The 17,910-nt window shown below is 34.3% G+C and overlaps 1 protein-coding gene across 2 annotated transcripts; it reads right to left on the minus strand.

The window, feature by feature from the left end:
• Positions 1-8,693: 8,693 nt before the first annotated feature.
• LOC149542094 (putative ABC transporter C family member 15) lies at positions 8,694-16,216 on the minus strand. 2 transcript variants are annotated; one of them, XM_089796161.1, is made up of 3 exons: positions 16,068-16,216; positions 9,178-9,348; positions 8,694-9,000 (listed from the first exon to the last, which is right to left on the minus strand). In XM_089796161.1, exons 2-3 carry the CDS (start codon positions 9,239-9,241, stop codon positions 8,708-8,710), a joined length of 357 nt encoding a protein of 118 aa, XP_089652287.1. In that variant the 5' UTR covers positions 9,242-9,348; positions 16,068-16,216; the 3' UTR covers positions 8,694-8,707. The 2 variants fall into 2 exon arrangements, with proteins under 2 accessions (XP_089652287.1, XP_089652286.1); XM_089796160.1 differs by having other exon boundaries at positions 9,178-9,478.
• Between the last annotated feature and the right edge of the window lie 1,694 nt (positions 16,217-17,910).

Consider the following 17,910-nt stretch of genomic DNA (forward strand, 5'->3'; position numbering starts at 1 on the left):
CATTGAACTATTCCTACAGCATAGGTGTTTAAATAGATTTACTATTTGCAGCATTACGCTAAGCTTTAAGGAAAATGTTGTTTCAGTTCCTAGCTTAGTTTCCTTCAACATTCCTTTTCTGTTGTAGCTGTAATGACTTAAAGAGGAATCAAAGCATATACTTTGCAGCCACCCTCTCAAGCTTACACTCCCGGGTTGACAAATAAAATGAAGTCAGTATGTTATTCTTAGGAAAATACATGATTCTATCTAGTCATGGAGTCAATGTAGAAGGATGTCCAATCCTTTATTACTAAGGTATTTAGCTGACCGGTTACAAAGCAATGGTTTTATCTCTACCAAAGTGTCCAATTAATCCTCCACTATGCCTCTCCTTGATGAGATTCTCTCATTGAACTTCTTGGAATGCACAACTGGATTCCTTTGAACAACATACCATCTTGGATTATGAAATCCAACCACTTCATTCTATCAAGAGTAACAGGTCTGCACAAGCCTTCCATGCTTTACCAAAATTAGGATCCTCTGGATACAAATTACTGAGTTTCTTGAACCCAACCACCTCAATCTACATTACTATCAGTAAAAGTTGTCTTTTACTAAGAACATCTACAACTCTGTTAAACTTCCCACTCTTGCATTTCAAAACAAATGTATAACTCTGCAAAAACTCAACCCACTTCAAATGCCTTTGGTTTAATTTTCCTTTACTATTCAAATATTGCAAAGCTTCATGATCAGTATACAAAACAAACTCCTTAGGAAGAAGATAGTGTCTCCACTTCTTTAGTGCCTGAACTATAGCATAAAATCCTTGATCATAAATTTAAAAAAAAATTTATGTTGGCATCATGCTATTTCTCATAGAAAAAGCCTACCTTCTTCTCTCAAAATAGCTCCTATTGCAATACTACTAGCATCACAATCTACTTGAAACACCTTGTTAAAATCTAGAAGTACTTAAATAGGTCGCTTTGTAACTTTTTGTTTCAACAGATTAAAACTCTTATTGACTCCTATAGTCCACTTAAATTATTTCCTATCCCCTCTCATTATTTTAGTTAAGGGTCAACTTATGTTTCACTCCATCCTTTGTCAAAGTGTAGGTATTTGCTCGCCCATAATGTACAACATGCCTGTTAAACTGCCACAACCTATCCAACAACATATGACATATGTCCATAGGTATGATATCACACAACACCTCATTCTGGCAGCTTCCAATCTTGAACTTCACTAGACATTGCTCATTGACCATGACCTTGTCATCATCCTGCACCAAGGCAATATGATATGGATGCAGGTGTTCTGCCTCTTGAGATTTAACTTTGTGACCATCTTTTCTAACACTAGATTGTCAATACTTCCACCATCAATGATCACATCAGAATACTTATCTTCACATTTGCACCTTGTGCAAAACAAGCTTCTTCTTTGATCAAGTTCATTCTCGCCGCTCAGCAGGACTCTTCTGTTAACTAGGACTTCTCTTTCAATATCTTCAAAATGTGATGATTTGACATCTTCATCAACATCGGTGACTCTGGCCTAGCCTTTTGTTCTCTGGTCTGTCCTTCCTTCATGCTAGGAACATTCAAATGCTCTATGCCCTTCTTCTCCGTAGTGAAAACATTTTCCACGAAAGACTTCCTCTTCTAGATCCTTGCCCTCTTCCTCTTCCTCTTTGATCTTTGTTGTTTTGATCATGGAAATGAATGGAACTGTTTCCCCTCTAGTTATGATTGCCACTACTTTCCTCATCCTTGTTCTTTTGATAATCATTTCGGCCTCGATAAGACTTTCCACCAGATCTTCCACTATTCTTGTTATCGAACTTTTTAATTAGCTTCTCCTCAACTCTTAAGGAAAACTAGTACACCTCCTCAATATTGGTCATTCGAACTAGACTTAACTCATGTTGAACGCTTGGCCTTAACCCATTAAGATAATGAGTGACTTTCTCCTTGTCAGCTTCAGCATGGTTGGTTTTGCTGAGAACTCGATAGAACTCCTTAGTATACTCCTAAACAGATCTTCCTGCCTATTTCGACCCTTGCATTTTCTTTAGTAGATGAAGTTCATAATCTAGAGAAATAAACTATCGCTTCATTTTAGCTACTATTTGATCCCATCTGGTGATTTTGTCCTTCCCTCTTCTATTTCACTCCAATTGGATCTCATTTGCATGACCCTTCAATTTGGCCTTTACAAACTTGACCCCACTTCATATTCAAAGTACTCTTCCAATTCATCGATCTAATCGATCAATTCCTCTGGGTTCAAATTTTTTCCGAAAAATGTTGAAACATCAAACTTAGGTCTTTTTCCAATCTTAGAAATGGCCTTAAAAAGTGTTTCCTCTTTTGGGTTAAGAACTTCATCTACTACCACTGGATCAACATTTCTTTCTTCCCTTTATCCTCACTTTCATCTCTCCCACGAAAAGATTCATTCATCTGCGCATTTGTTCTTACAATGCTTGCATTTTCCTTTGGAGGGCTCTAAAACTCTTAGGTGTAACACCTACGACTCTCCCACCATGTTCTCTTCGTAGAAGCATCTTCAAGCTTCTGCTAAAACCCTAGTGCAAACTGCCTCACAATAAGTGATCTGTCTACATGCTCAACCCAAACCACAGTCCTAGTGCAAACTACCTCACAATCGACAATCTGTCCACACACTCAAGAACTCTAGCTCTGATACCACCTGATGAAAGGCACTCCCCTTAATACTACAATCACATAACATACACAAATAAATAACAACAATTGGCGAGAACAAAATATGGGCTTCTTATTATCACCACAAATGCAAAATTACAAAATTAAGAATTACAATATGCTAACCCACATGGGCTCCTTCATTGTAGTAATCTGCAAGACAAGGCTACGAACTATCACCCAGAGTTGTCTTAGACAATGTTGGGGCATTTCTTAAAAAGGCAATTTTCTATTGCCTGGGAAGGTTCTAGACACTCAAACTTAATACCTGGGGTCGATAGACCCTAACAATACATATAGAGTCGACCAAATATACCTTTGACATTTATTTTGGAAGTGCAAACTACCTCCAATTCTTCATACACAATTACATATATATAATTCATTCATGCATTCACACATCCATATATTCAATCATATATCAACATGCTACATTTGCACATACATTTATATATCCACTCATGCATTCATTCATAAACTTCATTCATATACCTATACAAACATAACATGCACACACCCATACACATCCACCTATTAATGATACACATCCATCCATTCACCATGTATTTTTCCACACATTCAACCATATATCCTCTATACCTTCATTCATCCATACATACATATATAGACATTCATATATTAATTCAAAATGAATTCACACACTACACCCATATAAACATCCATTAATAAACATATTCATATATCTATCTATCTATTCATTCATCCTCTATCCATCCATACATCTTTCATGCATTCATCCATCCATACATTCACATCCCATTCATGCATATATACCATTTACACACACATTCATATATATGTACATCTATTCACAAACATATTCATACATACATTAGTACATCACATCCATTCATATATCTATTCATTCATTCATTCATATATTCTTTGTACCTTCATAAACATCATCCATCCATACATCTTTTGTACATTCCTACACCCATCCATACACATTCATTTGTATATCCATCCACTCATAGGCATAAATTTACACATACATAAAATACACACATTCATTCATTCATTCATTTACACATCCTCCATCACTTCATAGACATCCATCTGTGTACATCCTCCATCCCTTCATACATGTCATCTATCCATACACATTCATTCATACATCCATGCACACACATGTATTCAACTTGCATACACATGCATACATCCATACGTTCACACATCTATTTATCAATATGCTCAAGCATTCAATCACGTGAATATATTTACATTCATACATTATATTCATACAACCATACACACATTCAACTTGCATACATACAATACATACATCAGACATGTATTCACTTACATACACATGCATACATTCATCTATTTATCCATATGTGCAAACATCCATCCACATCTATGTATACATTCATACAATATATCCATACATCTTTCCATTCATTCACACATTTATCCACATATATCATTTCATACACATTTATCCATACATCTTTCATACATTTATACACATTCATTGACACATCCATCCATACACACATTCGTTTGTACATCCATCCATGCATAGGCATGCATTCGTTCATACATCCATTCACACTTGCATGCATATATGTATACAATCATACACATTTACTCACATATTCATTTATACTACATTCACACATTCATCTATTCACCCATTTGTTTATTTATCCATTCATACCCACCTATACATTCATACACACACATATTCACTCATGCTCCTACATTCACATATTCATCCACATCCATCCATCCATACATATTTCATACATTTGTCCATACATCTGTCTATGTGCAACCATACATTCATACTCATGCATACCATACACACATCCATATACAATCATTCATACCCATGCATAACATTCACATCCATATACAACCATTCATACTTTCATGTATATATCAATCCACACCCATCTATACATTCATCCATACACACATTCATTGGCACATCCATTCATTTTTAGTCATATATTCATCCATAGACTCATTCATTGGTACATCTATCTATGTGTAGCCATACATTCATACTCATGCATACCATACACACATCCATATACAATCATTCATACTCATGCATAACATTCACATCCATATACAACCATTCATACTTTCACATATATAGCAATCCACACCCATGTATACATTCATCCATACATTCATTGGTGCATCCATTCATTTTTAGTCATGCATTTATACATACCACCATTCATACTTACATAGATATATGCATACATCCCATACATACTTTCACAGTCATGCATAACATGACACAATCATTCATACATTCACCCATCTATATATCAATCCACATCCATTTATACATTGATATACTATATTCATACATACACATTCACTCATTTATTCATTTATACTACATTGACACATCCATCTATTCACTCATCTATCTTTCAATCCATTTCCATGTATACATTCACTTGTGCAACCATGCATTCACCTATCTATTTATTCATCCATTCACACCCATATGCACAATCATACATTCATCCATTCACCCATTATCCATATATTTACGTTCATCCATTATCCATATATTTACATCCATCCATCCACTACATTGATACTCACATTATTCACCCATGTATTAACCCACATATTCGTACATTTATTCATACGCTACATACACACATTCATTCATCCATTACATCAATTCAAATGTAAATTCACACATCCATCCATTCACCCATCTATTAACCCACATATTCGTACATTTATTCATATGCTACATACACACATTCATTCATCCATTACATCCATTCAAATGCACATTCACACATCCATCCATTCACCCATCTATTTATGCGTTCACTTATCCATATATCCATTCAAACATCCATCCATACACACATTCCCACATTCATTTATTCATGCATAACACATACATTCATACATACATCCATTTACACTTGCATGCATACATCTGTACTCATGCATACCATACACACATCCATATACAATCATTCATACTTTCATGTGTACATGCATTTATGCTCATGCATAACTTACACACCCATATACAACCATTCATACTTTCATGTATATATCAATCCACATCCATGTATACATTCATCCATCCATTTTTAGTCATGCATTTATACATACATCCCATACATACTTTCACACTCATGCATAACATAACACAATCATTCATACATTCACCCATCTATGTATACATTGATACACTATATGCATACATACATATCCACTCATGCATTCATTTATACTACATTGACACATTCATCCATTCACCCATGTATTTATCCATTCATTCACTCATCTATCTATTAATCCATTTCCATGTATACATTCGTATATTATATTCATACATGCACACATTCACTCGTGCATTCATTGATACACACAATTATACTACATTCATACACTATATTCATATTCACTCTCTATTCATTAACACTACATTCATCCATCCACCCATTATCCATACATTTACATCCATCAACTACATTGATACACACATTCATTCACCCATCTATTTACCCACACATTCATGTCCGTCTATACATTCATGCACACACATTCATACATTTATTCATGCGCTACATACACACATTCATTCATCCATTACATCCATTCAGACATACATTCACACATCCATCCATTCACCCATCTATTTATGCATACATTAGCATCCATCTATCTATGCGTTCATTCATGCATTTATCCATATATCCATCCATACACATTCCCACATTCATTTATTCATGCATAACGCATACATCAACACATTTAGCCTAATACATGTGCATAGTCAAGCCATGTTATGAAATATTATGACATACCTACAATTAGACACTCTAAAAAGGTGACAATTAGTGACATTGATTAATGTCATTAAAATCTTAAAACAAAATAACACCAAAAACTCCACAATGGTTAAATATAAATTAGCCATGATTATTGCATTATATTTACTTATCAAGTTTACTCCATATTTTATATAAAAACCATAAAACTCAACTAATCAATAAGTTGTTTACATTAACCATTAGGTTGTTTATATAACTTGCAATTATCAAAATTTACCCCATGTTTTAGATAATATTCATAAAACTCAACTAATAAGTTGTCTACATTACATGCAATTAGCATAACTAATTGATAAATAGTTTACAAACAATCATCAAACACTCCATGAAAATTGGTATAAGTTTCATTCATCCTTTAAACAAAAAGGATACAAATGATCTTTTATTATCCCTTCATATATAATTATATAATTATATATTAAATTTAAATATAGAAAACTAAAAAATAACATAAAAGGGGAACAAATAGACCTCTTCAAAGATGTCCATGGCCATCCTTAAAGAGTTTGTGGAGAGGTATTTCTACCCCTCCTAAAAAATAATCTTCTTTTATTATTATATAATTGTTGAGAAATGTTTACAAGAAATTTAGGCATTCATTAGTACATAAATCTATTTACAATAAAAACATTTTTAAAATAATAGTACTTTTTATGAACGCTGCACACTCCCCAATTCACATTTCACATTAATAAACTTTATAACATCAAAATCATCAAATGCTATATATATATCCAAAAATACTTCAATGCACTTGTTATTTATATTCTCCTAATGGACTCCAAATTTATGAGACAAATAAACATATATCTCAAAAAAATCAATCAATAAGGCCGTGAATAGAATATAGTTAATTATAACTTCATTTAAACTCACCTCTGAAATTTCACCCAAGCTAAGCTTAATTTACACGAAAATCTAAAATTTCAATTGAACTAAGCATAATTTATATGAAAATCTGAAATTTCAGCCGTGTTTCATGTAATTTAGCTTAACTTAGCTGAAAAGATGAAAATCTGAACTAAGCTTAATTTAGCTGAAATTCCAGATTTTTATATAAATTATGCTTAGTTCAGTTGAAATTTTAGATTTTCCTAATGTAAATTTCATCTAAATTAAGCTTAATATACATGAAAATCGAAAATAGAAAAGTTTAACTAAGCTTAACTTACATTAACATCTGATATTTCATAAGACTAATGAAACAGGGCCAACAATCATTAGGACTTGGCAGCCTTATCCTCCTAGTGAGGAACATTACAAAGACTAAGTAAATTACCATTTTCAAGTGCAATCCAAACATAGTTGGAAATTTTAAGGTAAATCAAGTCCTAGTTGGGAACATTACATAGACCTAACACTATTCTTGAAGCCTTGAACCATTTCTAAATAAAACTCTTTCTATCATATGTAAAAGATAATAAAATTTCTACAAATAACCAAGTATTGTGCACATACCACACAAATAATTGTAGATTAAACTAACAAAAATCTGTGAAATGAATAGATGGTATACCTATTTCATTATTGGTTTGATATATCACCTTTCTGTTAAAAACAAAATCTGAAACATTATCATGCATGTGAGAATAGATAGAAAGATAGATCAATCTAACCATGACATGAAAAACTAACCAGGTAAGAAATAAGCTTTCTTAAAAAGAAGAAGAATGAGGATGCCTTAACATATGACCTGCAAAGTTTCGCCTGAATCAACCAGCTTCCATGCCCTTCTGCCGCAGGGCCTTTCTGCCGCTACAATCCCAATCTTCTTCTCTCCAGGGAAAGTGCATGAAATTTATTTTAGCATTAGTGGGAGACGTGGTCCATAACACACCTGATTATGTTCATCAAGTTAAAGTTGAATAACGACTGTGAATGCAATAACTAGTTAACATTCATGAAAACTAAAATATTGTTACTAATAACCTTAACATTGGTGATATCAATGGTTCCTCTTGATGGCCAGCAAGAATTCGGTCCACAGTTGTCTATGATCAATGGATTTTCACTTGATATGCGTGAGTACTGCATAAGTACCATATTAGCAAAGTTTGTGTAAGGTTCAGAGAGAGGCCATATGTTACTACTAAAACTGCAATGCCTGTTAAGATCGCAATAGTTGGTCAACTTTCATGAATCGTAGTATATATCTTGCTTGTTCAAATTAGTCTTATTGAGAATAATTACATCCAACAATGTCTTTTTACTTGGATTAATTACGCCTTCTGGCAAGCAAAGCGGCAGCACCATAGTGAACACAAATATAAGATTTGATAAAAGATCCAACCGAAAGGAAAGCCACTGAATGACCCCAGCCTTGTGGAATCTGGGTTTAGAAGATCTATCAATCAACTGTAGATTTGTGTTCATGAATGAAGACTCCTGGTCAAAACTCCTGATTGAAGCTGCTTCAGAGATTGATTCTGCAAAATGTTGTATGACAGGAGCCTTACAAACTTCAATTAATCTAGAAAGTTCTCTAGATGCGACTATGTAATATTGCTGCATGCTTGAAATAAAACATATTAAGAAAAACATCTTCTGTCTCTAGTCATCAGTGCTCAAAATCGTGAAACAGAAAACCATACAAGAAACATTACTCTTGGTTAAATCTGAGTCGTAATCTGTGCCAGCCCAAAATATGCAACACAGGCTGAACACCATAACACAATCCTTTAGCAGTGCCAATAGCCGGGCATCGCGAAGGTAAGCATCCACAGTAACTATGCAAGGTTCTGCTGCTCACAAGTTGTCTTGTCCTGAGTCGTAATCTGTGCCAGCCCAAAATATGCAAACACAGGCTGAACGCTATAACACAATCCTTTAGCAATGCTAATAGCCAGGCATCGTTAATCCCCAACTGTGGCAGTGTGCTTCAATGGGGATAAATCATTTATAAATCTAATAATTAGAAACAAATATAGTTATTCTTTGAAAAATGATTTCTTTAATCGTCTTGCATCCTTTGTTAATCACTTTCAAGTTTTGATGTAAGAAATAATCCATTATTAGCAATGGACTATAGAAATTTATTCTACATACATGCGTTTCTTCAAAGCAATCTTCATAAGAGTGCAACTGGAAAAAAGAAAAATAAGAATTTTTTAAAATAGAAAATAGACACCAAAAGAAAATGGATAATAGAGTACCAGTTTTGCACAGGTAATAAAAGGTAACAAATGCAGACACTTGCACTCTATAACCATGGCAACATTACTTCCATTATTGTGAATGCAACAAGATCCGTTCGAGAACGAGTGGCTGGCCAAATTAAGCAAGACTGCAAAATTTATAGTTTGCAGCAAGTGATAGAATAGATGAAAAGATAAGAGAGGTTAATGTAAATTTCAAACACCCTTAATCTAATGTACCAAAATGACCATATGCATTTCGAGAAATTTTAAATTAAACTGACTTCAAACAACTCAGATGAACAGTCATTTAAACCCATTCAACAGTGTCCTTTATTATTATTAATAAATAATGGAATTGGAGACAATTGATAATCAAAATCAGATAAGATTATGGAGGTTAATAAATAATGGAATTGGAGACAATTGATAATCAAAATCAGAGAAGATTATGGAGGGTGTGTCATAATAGATTTAAAATACCATCATCCATGTACAACAAAGATGTAAATAGGTATCTGGTGGTTTGAGATATTGTAGTTAAAACACAACTTAAGTGATTATGGAGGGTGATTGATAACAGTTAAAACACCATAGTTAAAAACTTAAAAAACAGGTTACTTGTTTAAGAAAAACTCAAATCCTAAAAGTTTCTTAGGTTTCCAATTGAGTACAACCCACTAGTTATTAACAAGCAATACATTTTTTATAGAAATCACTTTCAAACATTGTTAGAGAAAATTTCTAGTAGTATCTGAGGATTTGGAATATCATAGTTAAAAACTTAAAATTAAAAAAACAGGTTACTTGTTTAAGAAAAACTCAAGTCCCAAAAGTTTCTTAGGTTTCCAATTGAGTACAACCCACTAGTCATTAACAAGCAATACATTTTTTATAGAAATCACTTTCAAACATTGTTAGAAAAAATTTCTAGTATTAATTTTTAAAAACTGTTGTCCAAGTATAGTTCACAATGTTTTAAGATAAATTTCACATGATTTTTCAAACCAATGTCAAATTCATGGGACTCATCATGTTCTACCAAATCAGTGTGTCAAAGTCAATATTTTGGGAAATGAAAACATGTTTTAGCAAATATACTGCAGCAAACAATTGACTTCAGAAATATACTGCAGGAATCAATTGACTTTAGAAATATATTGCAGCAATCAATTGACTTTAGAAAGTGGAAAATAATATTCAACTCTATTTATATAAGAAACAACCAAACAAGCATATATAAAATCAATAAAATCTTCAAATAAGAAGTTTGACATTTTTGATCATGCCTTGGGATTGATTTAGCAACTCATTTTCAAGGAATTAAACTTTCCTTCAATGTCTACAAATCAACAAGTACTGTGCGTATTGTTGTCTAGATTTTCACTTTCAGGTTAAATATAACCTTGCAATGAATCTAAGGTTTCATTAGTAGTTGTGTGTATTTAATAATGTTAATAAATCAAATAAGAGGCAAGTGCCAAAAAGGAGCTAAGTCAAAATCTTTTATTGACTAAACCCTTTGAAATAACGGCGACAAATTGAAGACCCAGCTTGCCCATTAGCAGGATAGAACAACAAATTAAGGGAAGGGGTAGCGTATTCTAAAAAGGTAGAGGCAGACTTATTGTACAACAGAAAATCATGGAAAATGCAGCCCTATAATATGAACAAGATGAGCAGTGATTTTTAAGCTAAAACATCAAGTTTCGAAGGTGAGATGGTGATTTTTTCTTAGAAGAGAGGCAACATATATTCAGGATAGCAACACATTATAATGCATTAAGAGAGAATCCATGTGAGAAAGGGCTACACTAATGGTGAAAAAAGCAGATCAGTGAGTGTAAACAGAAAACCATGAAGAGAAGATTAAGAAAGAAAAGAAGAAAGGACAAATTTGTGCGACAAAAGCTCGAGTATTATGAGAAGACAAGAAGTTTCAGTGTGAAAGGAAGGGCTCCAAACCCGTATGCATTTTGTTCTTCATCAAGCTTGAGTTTCGTTGTTATATGTTTGTTTCTTTACATAAGGTTTTCAAGCAATAACTCCCAAATTGTGTTCCTACCATGAACAATTCAATTTTTTTCCATTTCTCTAGATCTATTCATTAGAAAGGACTTTCATAGGATCATTTCCAGATTTATTAAGTGTTTCATTATTTTTCTCAAAGTCAATTTGTTCTGTTCCAATGTTCTGCTCAAATGTATTCCTTTCTTAATGAGGTTATTCACTGTTATAAAAAGGGATCAATTGGTAATCAAATAAGATAGTTTCATGTCCTCAAAGGCATTATTCTCAGTTATTGGAGGCTAGGAGTTCAAAGTTTGTTGACTATGAAAGACATTACCGATCTAGACAATGAAAAGATCTTTGATATTCAAATTAGAAATAGCAAAGGATGCATCCATTAGCAAGAATAGTGGATAGCAACATCGAACAAAGGGTTTCATTATCCTTGTAAAGAAACCGTGTATCTACCATGTGGCATGTGATGACTATCCCAATAGGTTTTCACTGCCTTAAAGGGGATTGAGGTGAAAATGAGGAATTTCAAACAGTCCAAGCAAGAGCAGATCCATGGGTATGAGACAATCAAGATACTTGAAAACACAGTAGTTTGAATGTTGAAAAAGTTGTCTAAATAAAATAGTAAACAACATTGAAATAGCATGAGACAATAATACCTTGTGACAGTGAGCAGTAACAACTATGACTGTCAAAGCCTTGACGAAATGTCAAAAAAAATAGTGAATAGCAGATCACATCATTGCCATGAATGAGATGAGAACACCGAAACTGATTATCAAAAGAACTCAATCAGCAAGAATATGTACATCAGGAATGAAGTCAAAATGTCAAGGGTCTGAATAGGCAATCAACCATGAAAGTCAATAACTAGATGAAACACAGTGACATGGAAATATAAATAACAGTGGTATAAAATTCTGATAATAGTGTTTGATGAGCGATTAAGAGATGGCATCAAAGATAGTATATGACTGTTACAGATATGTATGGAATTTGAAAAACTGTGATATAATGTTAATGAACCACACGATACATGTAGGGGCATCAATTTTTTATAGATAGCAGTCAATAGTTGATAGATCAGATTAATGTTGAACAAGGGATAAGAACACCAATGATCAAACAAGGTCCGAAAACAATGATGGTTGTACTAGGAGTATGAATGACAGAGCATAAAGATGAAGACACAGAGCATGAGGATTTTGTTCACAGAGCCAAAATTAAGGAACACATTTTGTAAAACAGTGTTATCAGAAATGAAGAGGCAATCACTTTACAATTTCACAGTGCTCACAAGTTGAATGTGAATAACAATGACAAGCATGCATTCACAGTGATAAAAAAGTACTAAGACAACAAGATTCACTGTCACGTTTTAACAGAATGAAAGGTCTATTGATATGATATAATATATTGAAGGAGCAGCCATGGTAGAAAGACATGAAATCAAACAGAGGTATCTGAGGGGTCTTCACTGTGTTTAAAAGTTGCATTTATTATTTTCAAAGGACCATGTAAAGTTTTGCCATAATTATTCAATGTTAAGAGTATAAAGGCTATATCCATTATCAGGAAGAGGCGCAAAACATTGATAGTTCCATGTCAACTAAAGCAGTAGTCATGGTGTCTCATGTGAGTAACAAATCACTATTATAAAGGTGCAACGATGAACAAATAATAATGAGCAAAAATTGAAGTTAATGATAAAATTGAAGGAAACAGTAGCATCTACTGTTAGGGCCATATAAATATTTCATGACAAAGGTATGCATTGTAAGGAAACCAAGTACTGAATATTAAGGGTGAGACAGACAAAAAGAAGAAATATCAATGCCATAAAGAATAAGAGGACAACAAACACTCGTGAAGCAACAAAAAACAGTCATTTTCATTGTAATTTACTGTAACAATGGTATCCCAAGCTTAAGGACACACACAGATTCAAAATGGTCAAGAATCAATATAGAGACACCAATAAAAATTCCTAAAATCATGCCACCTATCCAGAGTTAAGATTGAAGATCAAGCAATCAGTGAATTTGAGTCCTTGAAAAGGGATTTTTTGAAAAAGTTTACAGCAGTTATACTTTAATTTGGGAGTTCACATGTGATATTTATCGATTGAGAAGGATTTTAAGCCACCAAACTCCAGTTTAGGTCAGTTACACCACCTTTTTGAGGGCTTTTCAAGGCTGCTTGACCCATGAAGATATTTAATGAATATTGAAGGAGGAATCATGAAAGAAGGTTGAGTTAGAATAACAGTACCAACATATTCAAGGAAATCAATTCAGTTCAAGGGGAGTTCACCTTTCAAATCTCTTTGAAGTTTGTGGAAGACCTTTTCTATGAGGAAAATTTGTAAGCTTTTTCTTAGTTCTTTATTATCTGATTCTATTGAACTCATTTTGATGAAGTATTCAGACTATAATCTATGTTGCATGGGTATGCATACCCACACCCCTAGGACATAGACCCACGTACCCAAGTACTGGGTAGTCAATGGAGAGCATCACAGGTAAGGATCTTGATTAAGATTTCTGATTTTTGTTTTTGGTTTTTGTTTGCATATCATCTTATTGATAATCAAGCTTAAACAATACATAATGTGTTTGAAACTTTGATACAACATTATTTAGCAATAAACTTTATCATTGCTCAAGTCAGAAGCTTATCGTTTGCAATATGTCACTGTTATATGATTTATGATCTTCTTGTCCAAGTACTCCTACCTGTCTCCGTGCAGCCTTGATTATAATGGTTTTTCCCAAAGAAGGTTGAGTTATACCAACAGTACCAACATATTTCAAAGAAATCAAATTAGTTCAAGGATAGTTCACCTCTCAGTTCTCTATGGAGTTTGTGGAAGACCTTTTCTATAAGGCAAATCTGTAACCTTTTGCTTCTTAGTTCTTTATTTTCTGATTGTATTGAACTCATTTTGATAAAGTATTTAGATTATAACGGTTTTCCCTCAAGATCAATAAAGGAACAACTTTTCGTTTTCAGATTTATTGAGTATTCATAATTGTGGTTAAAGTTTTGGTATATTTCCTGTATTTCTCTTAAGAGAAAATTTCATGTAAATGTTGTTAAAGTTCTGTTAGTTGGCTGAAAGTGGTTTGAAGTTGTGAAATATAGATTTTCCTTGTAAAAACGCTGAAACAAAAACCTTCTTGTGAAACATTTACATAATTTTCATGATAGTGAGTTGTGATTCTACAAACATTCTTTCATTGAGTGTGTAGTTGTGAGATTATGACATCAAGGTTATCAAATTCGGTACATCACGTATTGGGGCAAATTGAATTTCATGCTCAAGCATTCTCTGCCCTTTTCTGAATCAAGCAAAGTGACCTTTCAAGTTTGCCATGGGGCATAATCTTTGTGACAATGCATATATAAGAATCTTTATATATAACGACCCATTTCTCAATCAAGAAAAGTGAGATTTTGCGTTTGGCATGGGTCTATAGATTAAAATAACCAACAACTGTGAAATGAATAAATGGATACACAAGTAAACAGACATACCTGTTTCACCATATCTGGAATGTGTAAAAAAGGGTGAAAAAATAGCTAAGTGGTGGAATCACAACGAACAAAAGCTAAAATATCTCCTTGCAAGATAGATAAGTTTATGGGTATTATTTATGTTTTAAAGGCGACCTTTATCCCTGGAGGCAATGGAATATATACTCTGGTGATATTGGTAAGTTGTAGCCAATTCAAAAGGCTGTACAGCTCTAAATTACATGCTTAATTGTTATGTCAAATTGTGGTTGAAGCTAAGTCAACAAAGAACACTGCACTAAACAGAAATTTGGTAATTGAGAAATAGAATGTAAAACAAGACTAAGAGGATAACACATCTTTAATTTAAGAAAGTGTGAAATACTATTCTACAATGAGTAATCTTGCATTTGTAAAGCCAAGCGCATTATTCCTAATATTCCTTCTAAGAATAAACTCACCTAATGTGGAAAATACATTATTCCTATATCCTTGAACCTTATCTATTGTACAATAAGAACATACTGCAGAAAATAATTGAATATAAAGAGAATAAACTAATATTTAACTCGGTCTATAACAAACAACCACACAAGCTAATATAATCACTAAAATCTTCAAAATTAGAAGTTTGAATTCTTTGTACATATATTGGGAATCGATTTCGGAGCTAATATTCAAGAAATCAAACTCCTCAATAAAACATAAAAAAGAATAAGTTCTGTAAATAACAACTACTATCCATATAGTGGAATCTGTCAATAGAATAATAAAATATTTTGAAATGAATAAATGAGTACACAGATAGACAGGCATACCTATTTCACTGTTGGCTTGTTACATCCATGCTTTGATGTTCAAAGAATGAAAACATTTTTGTTTCTGAGAAATAACAGAACTCTACTGTTGTTATATCCATGCTTTACGAGGCGATGACCAGATAAAAATCAGAAGAGCATACTTCTTATATTGCAAAAAGAGGGGTAAAAATTTATTAAGACAGAAAGGAATACAACAAGGAGAGCTCAACAAGGAGCTCGATCCTGAGCAACAAGATCATCAAATTCTTGCACCATCTCAAAGGACAGTTGCCTCCTATCCCTAATATTCCAACCCGGATCATGACTAGAAGCCCATTTGGCTAAACAATCAGCAGTTCTATTCCATTCACGAGGAATATACGTGAACCTAATGAACTGAAAAGGGGAAGAGAAGAAAAGAATCTGCTTAACAACAGTGGCCAGCTACCAACTAACATCCTCAAGCTCTTGCGAAGAAAGCATGTTCACCACCACCTGGGAATCAGACTCACAGATAATCTTACTCCATCCCCGCAAGCAACACTGTTCCACAACATATAAAATAGCCTGAGCTTCCATGAGATTGTTAGTATAATCACCCTTATGAACTGAGAAGAAAAATTTAACATCCCCAGAACTACAACGAGCCACTCCGCCAATACCAGCCGGACCAGGATTCCCACGAGAAGAACCATCAGTGTTAATTTTCAGAACTCCACAGGGAGGAGGAGTCCAGTGCCCATCCCGGTTAACCCGACCCTTCCTCTGATGGTGAAGCTGCCTGGACATAGAAGGAAACCTATGAGTTGCAGCCCCATCCTGAAGATGAAAATTGAGGCGATTACAAATAGCAAGATCAACCGGATCCATACCCCCATCAAGCTCACACTTCACAAGAATAGTTTCCTGAAGAGAATGTGATATTTTCCACCAAAGATGCAAAACACCAAGCCGAACATCTTGGAATATGCGACGATTCCTCTCCAACCAGATATGCCAAAGCATGAAAGATGGGCCAGCAATCCAAACAACATGGAGAGAAGAAGACTTGGAGGGAGCACTACCCAAGCGGGCCCAGAACTCAGGCAAAGAGGAAGCATGCCGACAAGAGCAACCCCAAGCGCTCCACCAAAGGTGCCATATCTGAGTAGAATAGGAGCAATGGAAGAACAGATGGGAGACAGACTCCTCTCCATTACCACACAAAACACAATAAGAGGGGCCCTGAAATCCACGTTTACAAAGATTATCCTAGGTAAGACAACGGTTGTGAGCCACTAGCCACATGAAAAAATTGCACTTGGACCAAGAAACTTTATTCCAAACTTGCTTCCACCAAGGGACCTCAGCATCCCCAAATAATTGTCTAGTTATCTCCTGATACCCAGCAGAGACATGATATTTACCAGACAAGGTACCGCCCCAAGCCAAAACATCTAGACCAAGCAAAGAAGAACACTCTCTAGAGGCCAAAATTTGAGAAAGCTCCTGACGATCCATGTCTGTACCTCCAGGAGGCCAATCAGAAGAATGCTTCCATCTGTAACCAACAACAGGTCCCAATTGATAAGGAGTCTTGTAATGAGCCACTTTATCCCATCCAGCGGCAAGAAAAGAGTCACAAAGAGGCTGAAGATGAGGGTATATGGATAAAATGGAAGGGAATCCATCCCAAGCATCAGACCAAAACAAAGCCTGAGAACCTCCTTTACATATCCAGAATAGACCCCTCTTCACCAACATCGCACCTGTCTTCAAAGTATGCCAAACCATTGAGCCACGACCTTCAACAGGAAGTGCAAAAACAGAGCAAGGATCAGCACCATGAAAATATTTATGAGTGATAATACGAGCCCAAAGT

This window comes from Cupressus sempervirens, chromosome 8 (assembly GCF_028749045.1).
Source record: "Cupressus sempervirens isolate cs-2001-9-10 chromosome 8, ASM2874904v1, whole genome shotgun sequence".
Taxonomy (NCBI): Eukaryota; Viridiplantae; Streptophyta; class Pinopsida; order Cupressales; family Cupressaceae; genus Cupressus; species Cupressus sempervirens.